Below are 13116 nucleotides of genomic sequence, written 5' to 3'. Positions count from 1 at the left end.
CGAAGCTCACTCGACACTTGTACTAACGGACTTTTATGACGAGTGTGCTTTATGGTAGGCACTTTCGTCAAAGAGGGAATGAATTTTTGAGCGTGTTAGAATATTTTTGTACAATGTATTTCTTCATAAAAATAGTTATTTGTTATACAAGGGGGCAAAGTTGTATTTTAACGCCGAGTGTGGAATTGAAAAACGAGCAAGTGAAAGGATTCTATAGTTGAACCACGAGCGAAGCGAGTGGTTCGAGAACAGAATCCTGAACTTGCGAGTTTTTTAACACACGAGAAGTAAAATACATTTGCACCCGAGTATAACACAAAACTTTTCCCCTCACTACAGCGAGGAAATTACAACGCAAAAAATGCGTTTATCACTGCTTCCAGTATTTCCACAGGTGGTAAATCATCTTGATTACTAGATTCACCTACCTTTATCAATTTTAAAGCAGTTAATTTGACATTATTCAAGGTAAAATTACTTTACCCACTAGTGGATAAAATGCGTTTTTACCCGCTGGTATTAAAGGACAAAACACGTGTTTCCGAGCTAGTGAGGGGAAAAAACCTTTTTAGTTCAGACATTGGATTTTTCTTACGGTGATATTACGTTCAGGAACGTCATCGCTAAGTAACTTACTGCAGTATTCGAAGATGCTTCTAAGATGTGAGTGAGTAAGACATATCAGAGCGATAATAAAATTATGATGTTGAACTGTCAGTGTCAATTTCATTTTTTTTTAAAACACAAACTTCATTTCTGATACTGAAATGACTTATCCATAAATATGTATGTTTCTAGGTCTAACATTTAGATTAAAGTTATTAAGGGGTTATAACCGGTATAATGATTTATGTTTAGTTGATAACATATTACTAATTTTTCATCACATTTGCTGTTTAAAGGTCTCATTGCATATACGTGTACTGAAAGAAAGAAAGAAAGAAAGAAAAAGACATTTATTCAGTACAGCACACATACACAGGACAAAATGGTGAAATTAAAAAAGAAAGAAACAGATAGTAAAAACAAATACACAAAAACATTCGAAGAAAAATTATATACACACAAAACAGAAAATTACACTTGTGTGTCCAGCAATGTGTGCAGTAGGGAAAAGGCTTTGACTCAGCATGTTGTTGCAAGACGCCGGCGAGGCGAATCGCAACGCTGTTATTCTGCCAAGGCCTGAGGGAGTAACTATTTTAATTAAATAAAGTAAACTAAACTAATTTAAACTAAGAAATAAACAAATAGTAAACGTGTAAAAAGAAACATAAATATTTAATTAAGTCATATATGCAAACAAGAGAATAAATAAAGCATTATAAGTGGGCAATGATACTATTATTGTAATATGAATGTGAAATATAAGGGCAACCATTTAAAATCTAAATTAAAAAATTAAAAATGAGACAACTACTGTGCAGCGAGTCCAGGTTATAATTGAGTGCCTAAAAGTATTTGACGCAGTTTCTGTTTGAAACCAAATTTAGAACCGCAATTTCTAATTGGAGGGGGTAAGTCATTCCAACATTTGGTAGCCTGGAAGCAACATTTGGTACTGAAGTATAATGTACCATTTTATTCCCAAGGGAATAATGGATTTAGTTTTAAAAATGAATACTATCCGTACAATACCTCAGGAAAAGGATGTTTCAATCAGTCAAGGATTTTTTTTGCACAACTAAAACTTTACTATTAAGCAATAAAAAAATATTATACGGTATGAAAAATGCATTTTATTTATGTTTTACAATTATTTCAGTGTATTTTACATTTATTTTGTAAATTTCACGTAGATAAATAGTTATAATTTGCAATCTGGCAGAAAATTGTGACGGCCATCTCGATTTGCGCTTGATCGCGTTGCCATAGCAACGGGCAGTACAACACCGCCATCCATTGAAGGTTTTGCCTTATGATTTTTTTTCTCTGTGTTTTCCTCTCAAATTTGATGAAAAATATTGTGTGTAACTCAGGAGGTAAGGATTTTGTAAACTCGTGTCTATAACTCTCTCCAGCCTGCGGCTGTCGCGAGTTTTAACACTCGTCGACAAAATCCCTCTTACCTCCCTTGTTGCACAATATACTATTAAGCAAATAGTAAATTTTGTAAAATAACTCTATCGAATTGTGAAGTTTGAGTCATTTACCCAATATTATTAAATATTGCGAAAGTAAGGTTTCGCTCAGTAGAAAAACATAGTATAAAATACTTCAATTAAGTATGATCCAGATTTATGCGCGCACTTTTAATGATTTCTCGAATCTATATGAACTGAGAAAAAGTGTTTAACTGGATTGTGACCTCCGAAGATTGGACGGATCGAGATTTTAGTAATATTTGTGTAAATTATGATGTGTTTGTATTGTATTATTTATTTGCCTATAATTTAATTATGTAACATATAAGTACTTATCTCAGGGTACCTAGCCAACGTCACAATTATTTATTATTTTATTATTATTTATTTAATTATTATAATAAAAGGTAACAATGGTATAAAATATACAGTGCTCCACAAAACTAAGTTATAATTGTTTACGCTTCGTAAGTATCCTCGTAGGTAGCCGCTATTATTGTTCCGTAGTGTATTATAATATTTTTTGCAACCGATACATAATGAGGGTTCTTAAAATTCAGAGCTGAGACGTATGCAATGACTTTGAGTTTTATAAAGAGAGAACTGATAATTTTAAAATCTAATTAAACCCCAATAATTTTTCTTCTATAGCAGCAGCACAACCATCTAGAAGTTCGAATCCTTAAAACAGTTGTAAAATGAAAAAAAAAAAAAACTTGCGTCCTTCTTGTCCCTGTTTATGAAGTTGATTTGATCGACAATTAATTCGACGGAAATAATTATTGTATATTTTATTATCTACCTATTTATGATGTACCTTAATTACCGCCATAATTAATTATAATCAATGAATAGCATGTCTATCCACTTGACAGTCCTACGATAGCATAGTATCCAAAAAAAATTCCGGTAGACAGTCCTACGATACCTTACTATCCAAAAGAGGGGATGGAGACACAGTTGATTAAAGTGACATCTAGCAAAATATTGCGGCATTATTTACTTATTCTCTTGATATAATAACGTAGCCTAACTACATAGTTTGCTACAAAAAGTATAGATGGCAGTGTACGCTCGTTACTTAGTGAATGAAAAAATAAATTCGGCAGCGCCTTGTCAAACTCCGCGTGTTTGTGTTTGATTTTGAATTTGTTTAATTTTTTTTGGATATCTTCATGAGAATTGTATGTGTTGGTTGTGGTATCATTATAAAGGTAAAATAGTATATTTCTCTAATACGTAATAAAAAAAGGGGGTCACCGCTCAAAATTACCTGTAATTTAAGTAATAGTCAAATAAAAAATTTCTTCATTTTTTTTTCGATTACATAAGTTTAACCTTGATTTATAGTATATAATCATACATATTTTACTATCACTATAATTTTATTTCAAGTACTGTACGTTCATTTATACCAAAGTATTTTTTTTTGAACTATACCTTGTGTAGTTTAGAAGATAGAGACGTTTTTGTAAAAAGTTGTGAATGCGCAGCGCGCTGCGCGCGTCGCTTAAAAACCCGGACGGTTTACCGGAATATGGTCGCGCGGGCTGGACTGTCAAGTGGCTATGAAACTGTTATTTATCTCCATGAAATGCATTTTCCTCCTTTCGTTAAAACAGTGATAAAATGCGAAACAGGTATAATATATATTTAAAGTCACACACAGGTCGAACGCGACTAATTAACATTATTTTTACCTTTTTTCCCAACGTTGGGAAAAAAGGTAAAAATAATGTTAATTAATCGCGTTCGACCTGTGTGTGACTTTAAATATGTGTACAAAGCGCGAGAACTTAGAGGTATAATATAGTAGCCCGTGGAGATAACCGGTATTTGAGTTAATGTAGCCACTTGTTACAACTAGCGGTAACCTTAATTTTTATTGGAATGTTTAAATTGTAAACAATGTAATTAAATAAAATATTTTGAGATGCTTACCGATTAGTGTGCGAGATGAAAGCGAGGCGAGCAGCGAGTTTGCGCGAGCAAAGATGACGCAACAACTCGTTCGCAGCTTAAAGGACCCGATACAGTCGAGGAAAAAATAATTGATTCACTGTTTAAGCAATTTATGTAAGCGATAAGAATAATTGATTACGTACGTATGCATTCATTTATAATTATATAGTAAATTTGTAGGTAATGAGGCATAACATGATTTTCAAAAAATTGAATCAATATATCGCTAGTTGCGACATTACTGATTTTAGTAGTTCTCTAGTCAACTCAATGACAATATAAATAAATATTTTGTTGTACACTTGTAACGCAATAATTTCAGCGAGCGCGGACCGGAACGGGTTTATTACGTCTGAAATTGACGTCTTCCGCCGCCGTAACAATGCATTTTAACAGTTCTCATTATGAATAAAATAGCAATGAAACGCTACTTTCCAGTATTTCTACACTTACATTTTAATGACAAACTAAAATATATTTAGGTTGGAAAGCAAATAACGCGGTTATTCATTCATACTTTCATACTTATATTATAAATGCGAAAGTGTGTGTGTCTGTTTGTTTGTCCGTCTTTCACGGAAAAACGGAGCGATGAATTGACGTGATTTTCTAAGTAGAGATAGCTGAAGGGATGGAGAGTGACATAGGCTAATTTTTGTCTCTTCCTAACTATCCACTTTCATAAAATGGGGGTTGGAAGTTTATATGGAGCATTCCGCAATTTTTGAATTTGACGCGAGCGAAGCCGCGGGCAAAAGCTAGTTTTAAATAATTGTTTTACCTACTTACATAAATAATATTGTATAACATGATGCTTATTTAGTTGCTATGTTATCCAGCAGTTAGTAATGTACTAGTGAAAATACAGTAAAAATTAAGAGTGCAAAAAGAGTTTCGTATTTGCGAATGTTGCTGTATAAACAATAGTTATTTCGGAAGGTGATGGGTCATTGCGTTAATTTTCCTTTATTTAGGTACTTGATACTGAATAGAAACTAAAGATGAAGTTATAGTATAATTTCGCCATGTCTTAGAAGTCGACTGTGGACTGTGGGATATGGGTTACATTGTAGCGTGGGTGATGAACTGGCAACCAAGTTACTGCAATATCATCACACACATCACAATTTCGATATCTTTCAACCTTTTAACTGCTAAGGTCCACATGCACGAACTACTTAACTCAGGGTTAGTGGGCTGTCATGTGTCAAATTCCATATAAAATGGTGGGTTAACCCTCCATTTTCGCTGGTGCAAGTGGCCCTAAGAGTGGCACTGAAACTTGAGCATTTTCGTCTGCTCTGCCTACTCTGTTTGGGAATACAGGCGTTTATGGACGAAAACAGGAAATAATGATATTCATTCGATCGAAGGGTGAAAATACCGAATTGATAAATTCCGACCGATCAGAATTTTATTCATTCAATATATAGCACTACGAGGATGGAACTGTGTAGTGTACTTAACTTACTTTTTACTGTAGGTAACAAAAAATAAACAGAACATAAGCACAGTATAATAAAGAGTAAATACTATCGTACAGTATGGCCACTCCCGCTCCCCGCTGAAAGTGCCTCTCGGTTACCTCACAGTTGCCGCCTGTCAAAAACGCGAACAGTCGACCTGTCATATGTCACTCATACAAGCATAGTACGCGTTCACCAACACGAGCTTAGACTGTGTGCTAGGAACGCGCCTCTTTCATATATTTGATCGCCAGTGTCCGAGGTGTGACATAAGTCTTATAAAATAAAATCGCTGAACAAATGTTGGTCAGTTTAAGGAGGCTATATTAAATTTGTTTGCTTTTGTTACAGAGGGCCCACTCGGTAAAAATTTAAATTTTCACGATTTTTTCAAAATGGAATTTCCTAACCTATAAAAAGCTGAACATCCCCGAAGAAACTATTTGGTACAGTTTCCTTTTGTCTATTATTAATTAATTATCAAAGCAATTAACAGTGTATCGAAAACCTAGGCTATAAAATAACCTGCGAGAGGAAACTCTGACATCTTAAACACCTTAAATTATTTATTTGAAATAGGTATATGCTTATGTACCATTCATATTATTTTTGGAATATATTAAGTAGTAATGCATTCAAAATCTAAAGAAAGATAAATTCAAAAATGTGACGCAAAATTTAAATTTAAAATATGTTCACGTGACAATGAAAACAATGTTAAATCAAATCAATCTTAAATTATTTTTAAACACCGATGCCATTTCAAGGGCCTTCCTTGCGAGTAAATTAATAAAACGATTTGGTGAACCAAATACCTACTCACTCACGACTTGGTTATTTAATGAATGGAATGATCTACTTTTGAAACAATCTTGTTTATGGGCCATTTTTTTCAAAGTTCTCCACCCCACTTTTTTTTTGGATTTGGAAATTTTTATATGGATTCCACTCAGAATCGCGAGCTCTTTCAATTCTAATAGGAGAAAAAGTTACCATATTTTCATACATTTTGTATGGCGGTAACGGAATGGAAGGTTCGAAAAAATGTATGGAAATCTTGGGACATTTTTTTCCTCCTATCAGGATCGAAAGACCTCGCGATTCTGAGTATTAATCGCGTAAAAAATACCCATGTTACAAAAAAAGTGGGGTGGACAGCTTTGAAAAAAATAAACTGTTCCAGATATCGCAAAATGATACTTGACATCGCAAAATGATACTTGACATCGCAAATCTATCCTCCTGAATACCCCGGAAGCAATTGTTTTGTTTTTGAATTCGCAACCCTTTGTTTTACAGTAATGAGTTCATTCATATGAATGAATGAATTGATAAATTCACCATGCACATTTGCATTAAGAATTCAAAATTCAATTTGGAATATGTACTTACTTAAAATTTTACAAAAGGAGTGTGATTATAGAGTGAGATTATAATGATAAAAAAACTTTTTATCGAGGTGGGTACCTTTGTGTGAGCTCACAGTATAGTTGATATCTTCAAACAGTATATGTACAGGAGGGCGTTTGGCCATTCGATTGAGAGCCTTCAGAGTAGACCCAGCCCTTTCCAAGGCCGCCGGGGTCCATTGGCTCTCCTGCGCAGGTTGCAGGACCAAGGGGTTATTCTCGTTCGTAGGGATCGACGAGTGTCTGGCAGCACCAGCGATCGCCTTACGAACCAATGGCACGTTAGACATTTTTGTAAAGTATTTTGGTCACAAATCACTGATATTTCTTTTAGTATATTTTGACTTGAAATATGTTTTTTATTCTTAGGTAATCACTCATAAACGCGTGTTTATCACTTAATAGCAGCCAGTAAATTAGAATTAAGTGTTATAATTGCAGTAATCGTATTAGACCAAATTACCAGCCATTTATCTCACATCTTAGGTCATAATTCTATTTCATATCATGTCAAAATGTATATTTATATTAGTTTTGCCGTCACTAGTGATAGCGCTACAACTTTTAAATTCGAACGTGTTCAGCCGGCATTATCGACGCGCGCGCCAGCTTTTATGGACGCAAGGATACTAAACGTAGCAATCAAAGAAACATGACGTACGAATAAGACAAATGACTGAGCGCCGACCCGTGAAAATAACTACCGGTAAAATACCTAGTAGTTCGTCATTAGCAAGAAAGGAAAACTGATGGTTACCGCTGCTATTAGGCCTTATTAGTTACTTGCGTAGTTTCATAAGTGTTAGGTTATAAAAATTACAGTGTTACACGTACATAAGTAGAGTTTGTGGATTAGTGGTAATTATCAATAATGTATGCATTCTGGGCACTGCTTTTTAATAGCGAACGGTCGCTGTACGGAACCATATAATATATGACAGTGTTTCATATTCTCTTACACATGACTTCCGATTATACATATACATCTCTATGCACTACAGACTTTTAAAACAACAATTTGGATGATCTCAGCTCAGCTTTTGAACATGGTCGGAGTTTAAGAAAAAAAAAAGAAGCAAAATAAAGGCTACTCAAGGCTACAAAAAACGAATACTGTGATTTTACGAGAAGTTACTATCAGGTGTTGACCATGAGAGTGCACGGTATAATTAGGTATTCAAGTAGGCATTTGCAGAACAAGTTTGATATATTGGGTTGGTAAGAAAGTAATGAGCGAATCATAACCAATATTGTAATTTTTATTTAATTTATTATTTTAATCATTTATCAAAAATATAACGGCCTTCGTTATCTACTACTTGTCTCCATCGTTCTGGTAAAGAATGAATAGCATCGGCGAAGAAGTTCTTAGGTTTAGATTCAAAAAACTCAGCTATGTACTGTCGTAGATGGGCTTGATCATCGAACTTTTTTTCATTCAAGGCATTGCTTAGCGATCTGAACAATGCGTAATCCGTAGGTGCCAAGTCTGGAGAGTGCGATGGATGAGGTATCACTTTCCAACCTAGCTCCAATAGCTTTAGCCGAGTCACTTTTGCAATGTGTGGGCGAGCATTGTCGTGTAAGAAAAAAACTTTAGCATGCTGTGGACGATTCTGACAGACTTTTTGGTTTAAATTTTCAAGCTGATTACAGTATACTGATGCGGTAACAGTCATTCCACTTGGTAGGAGTTCCCAGTGAATAATACCATGAATATCCCACCAAACGGACAGCATAACTTTTTTCGGGTGAGGCTCTGTTTTTGGTGCCTCTATTCCTTTTTCGTTTGGAGCTAGCCACTGACGTTTGCGTGTGTGATTTATATATAAGACCCATTTTTCATCTCCAGTGATAAGATGGTCCAACCAGTTGAATGTGCGGCGAAAAGACAGAAGTTGTATGCAGATATCGGCACGGCGGTTTAGTTGATCTCTATCAAGTTCGTGCGGTATCCAAACACTGTATTTGTAGTTTTTTCCCAACTCGTGTAAATGTGTTTCTATGGTGACATGAGAGCAGCCTAACTAGGTAGCAAGAGTACGACTCGTTAGCCTCGGATCTCCTTCAATTAAGGTTTTTAATTTGGCTACATCAATCTTCACCGGTCGACCAGACTTAGGTTGATCTGATAATGAAAAGTCGCCACTACGAAACCGCTGGAACCATCGTTTCGCCGTGGCCTCAGACACAACTTCAGGAGCAACACGCTGACATATATTACGCACTGCTTCGGCGGCTGAATGGCCAGACTGAAATTCATATAGTAAGCAATGCCTTACATGCACTTTTAATTCGTCCATTTTCTTCCTTATATTAGCTCGGCGACAGCTAGTGAATGACTGACGAGAAACTGTGCGACTCGCCCTTTATATTCTTTCGTCCATAGAAGATTCTAGAACTCTCTCAAAAATTTTATGTTTAATTCAATCGATCGCTCATTACTTTCTTACCAACCCAATATATGTAGTTTACCTTTGATAATTAATAATTTCGGTTGAATTCAACTTTATAGATTTCCTTAACTCATCAGTGCTGTTAAGAAATTCAAAAGTAATATAGCACTATATGTATATTTATAAATTATAAATAGGAAAAATTCAAAAAATATCACCTCCGGCAGTGTTGCGACATTGCCGGTCCAGCCGCTCTGACCAACTAAGCCACGGAGGCCTGTAGGATGTGTGCGAATCTTTTTCATGGCTTTCCTTAATTATCAAACGCCTTAGGGTGGCGTATAGCGACATCAGAATCAAGAAGGTGGTTCGAGTTCTTCCGGAACGGAGGTGAGATTTTTTAAATTTTCCTATAAATTAAAAATATGTATAGTATTGCTGGCTAAAATAAGTTTAATATATCACTTTGTTTTTATCACTCGGTGTAATTATCATTATTTTAAATATTTTAATGGACCTTCATAATAATTTGCATCATGTAGGAACATAATACGTATGTATTATGCAAGATCACGGAATCTTAGTAACCATAACTTGTGACCTGTCATGACTATGACCATTAATTGCTTACAATCACCGACGTGGTAATCTCATCAATTGCATGCGCATTATTGTTATCTATACATCTATAGAAATCACTATTATTTGATGTAGCACCTCACTTTACATGCATTTAAAAATGTTGTATTTAAATATATTATTAGATTTAAGAAAGAAAACTGTGTCCACGTTAAAATCTTCATTAGGAATATAACATAATTTTTAAGAAAAAAAAAACCGTCGTTTTCGGATTCTGGTGAAAGCTACTTGCGAATGTTGGATTATGTAGAAATGTGTAAGTATTTTTAAAACTGCTTTTAATGCTTTAATTATTAGATGGCAACACAAATGAATATACGTATAACGTTAAGGTTTGAGGAGTTTCCTCAATTCCTCATGAATCCGTTTATATTATAAGAAATCGAAGCTTGACAAACTTTGACTTGAAAACTCAATATGCTTAACAAACATAACTAAATAACTGAACTTAAACGCATGCTTTTCTTACAAAAATACCAAGATCACTATGAGTGTGCCGTTCAGATTTGAGGAGTTCGGTTCTGACTATCATCAGCAGTTCCACTGCACCAAATGTCACTGTTCTGGACGTAAGCGCATGCTGTTCTTATAAAAATGACAAAGTCACTATAAGCGTGCCGTTCAGATTTGAGGAGTTTGGTTCTGGCCATCATCAGCAGTTCCACTGCATCAAATGTCACTGTTCTGGACGAAAGTGCATGCTGTTCCTATAAAAATACCAAAGTCACTATAAGCGTGCAGTTCAGATTTGAAGAGTTCCGTTCTGGCCATCATCAGCAGATCCACTGCACCAAATGTCACTGTTCCGTACCTAAATGCATGCTGTTCCTTTAAAAACACAAAAATCACCATATGTATGCCTTTCAGATTTGAGGAGTTCCCTCGATTTCTCCAGTATCCCATCATCAGAACTGGGTTCTGACAAAAATGGGACCAATCTGTATGCATATACATTCAATAAAAAAAAAAAAATTTTCAAAATCGGTCCAGTAACGACGGAGATATCGAGGAACAAACATAAAAAATAAAAAAAAATAAAAAAAAAAACATACATACGACTTTGATAATCGTCCTTTTTGAGAGATATGAGGCGACGGTTAAAAAGCCATGGAAATCATGGAATTCACGTTACGATGTTTTTGGTCACGATTTGCTATATTCTCCAGTTTTATACTCCGTTGTATTTTTTTATTGTGTATCCATTCGATAATTATTGATTCATCATCGCCTTTAAAAAGTAATCATTTGACTGCAATTTATTATAAAGCAAAAATATATAAACTGTTTGCTAATTAGAAGGTGAGTACGCATGGATTTGAAGGTCATGGTCACTATTACAATAAGTACCTCCGACTGGATTAAAGATATGGATAGGATATTTAAAATAACAGCGCCCTCTTGACAATAGTCATATATTTCGGTCAAGCTTTAAATAAGTTTTTCGATTTATGTGAAAACGAGATATTAGACGTAGAAAAGAAAAATAAGATATCGGAAATAAACTCAATCAACTTGGGTCATTCTTCAAACGATAAAATGTTCTCCATCCAGAGGGGAAATTTACACGAGCAATTAAAATCCATTCTGACTGTAAAGAATTTTATATTACCCTACGCTCTGTCTTGCGTGAGCGACGGGCGACGCGACGCGACGCGACGCGATGCGACGCGATGCGACGGCGATGGCTCAAGGTCATCGCGTATCCATCGCGCGATGACCTTGCGCCGCACTAGCGTTGGAATTTGGTGATTAGAATCACAAGATTCGCCGTCTTTCACAATGTGCAAATGGTCTAGCGGGTTTGACTTATAGGTGGAATCGTTTGCGCCATGAGTGTCGTGAGTTCGTATCTCGGCTCACGCAATCTTTTTGCATTTTTATTTACTTTTTTCTTTTATGTTCTACTAGCTTTTGCCCGCGGCTTCTCTTGAAAGACGGACAAACAAACAGACACACACACACTTTCCAATTTAATCAGTATGGATTATTTGATTTTGTTTACCTGCTTATTTCTTTCTCTAAGATTCTACTTTCTTTTTTTTTTAAGAACTCCGGGTTTTATACTAACAAGGAAAGTTTTAAGTAGCACACAATAATACTGCATTTTGTTTTTATTAACTTAATGTTTATTTTAATCCATACTAATATTATAAACGGGAAAGTGTCCTATACAGCGAGTGTAAACATGATAATAAATACAGGATATTAAATTAATAAATGTTTTTAGTAGTACTTACTTGTAGTTCCAACAATTCTGGCCACATCCACCCATCCACGATGCGACATTAATCTGTTGTGGTAGTTTTTATTTCGCTTATCCCACAGTGTAGGACGTTCCTGCACGGCACTAATAAACAATTCAGTGTCCGACATTATTTACACACAAAACAAAAACTCGTGAACACGGGATCATCAAATAAATAGTCCAGACTCAAACAAACCAGTGTTATCAATAAAATTATTATAATTTGTACCTAATTCCACGTGCACCGAATGCTATTTACTTAATGTTGAAATGAAAAAATGTCATACAGTGTAACCCAGTGTTTTTTAATGCTGCCATCTAGTGTCGACTGGCATAACCACTACACTAAGAGCCCTTATTCCTTAGAGCGTTCATCAATTTCGTGAAATAGCCATTGATAGATGGCGTTGGCGCTCGGTACGCGAGCCACCGGTAACGCAACACACAGGCAAGAATAATCTTGATAGTTTTGAATTTAATTGCTAGTAACAATTCTTTTGGTTTTATGTGTTAACTTTTTTGTAAAGTTTACAAGAGATAAGAATATATTATTATTATATGGTACCTACTTAAATTGTAAGTAACTTAAAATAAACAGTTTCAAAGAGCTGAGCTGTGTGCAAAAAATTACATGTGTTATTGGCCCGGCTAATGAGATCAAACATGGTCGAGTTACGATAAGTAGAATAGCAGTTCTGTTATCCATTTCCTGACTCGATCATGTGACCTTGGACATCATCGAGATCGACGCTGCTCATCAGCCCAAATGTAATGAGCCTAGACATAGTGATGAGTAAAATAGCAGTTTAGTTGACCATATCCTGACTCCACCATGAGAACCAGAACCTCATCCTGGGGGCCGATTTTTGAATCTCACATATGGGATTTGTCACTAAAATACCGGTTGAAAACAGT

The 13116-nt window shown here is 35.3% G+C and overlaps 1 protein-coding gene across 1 annotated transcript in view; it reads right to left on the bottom strand.

Moving 5' to 3' along the window:
* LOC125226886 (ATP-binding cassette subfamily G member 4-like) overlaps positions 1–7529 on the bottom strand; it is a 149942-nt gene extending 142413 nt beyond the window's left edge. Inside the window, exon 1 of the mRNA XM_048131050.1 lies at positions 6980–7529. Coding sequence (XP_047987007.1) covers positions 6980–7211 — 232 coding nt within the window. The 5' untranslated portion in view covers positions 7212–7529. The remainder of the gene's footprint in view (positions 1–6979) is intronic.
* Positions 7530–13116: the final 5587 nt, after the last annotated feature.

The sequence above is a fragment of the Leguminivora glycinivorella genome, chromosome 1 (genome assembly GCF_023078275.1).
Source record: "Leguminivora glycinivorella isolate SPB_JAAS2020 chromosome 1, LegGlyc_1.1, whole genome shotgun sequence".
Classification (NCBI taxonomy): Eukaryota; Metazoa; Arthropoda; class Insecta; order Lepidoptera; family Tortricidae; genus Leguminivora; species Leguminivora glycinivorella.
The sequence above is the reverse complement of the archived record's forward strand: the minus strand, read 5'-3'. Positions and strand labels throughout refer to the sequence as shown.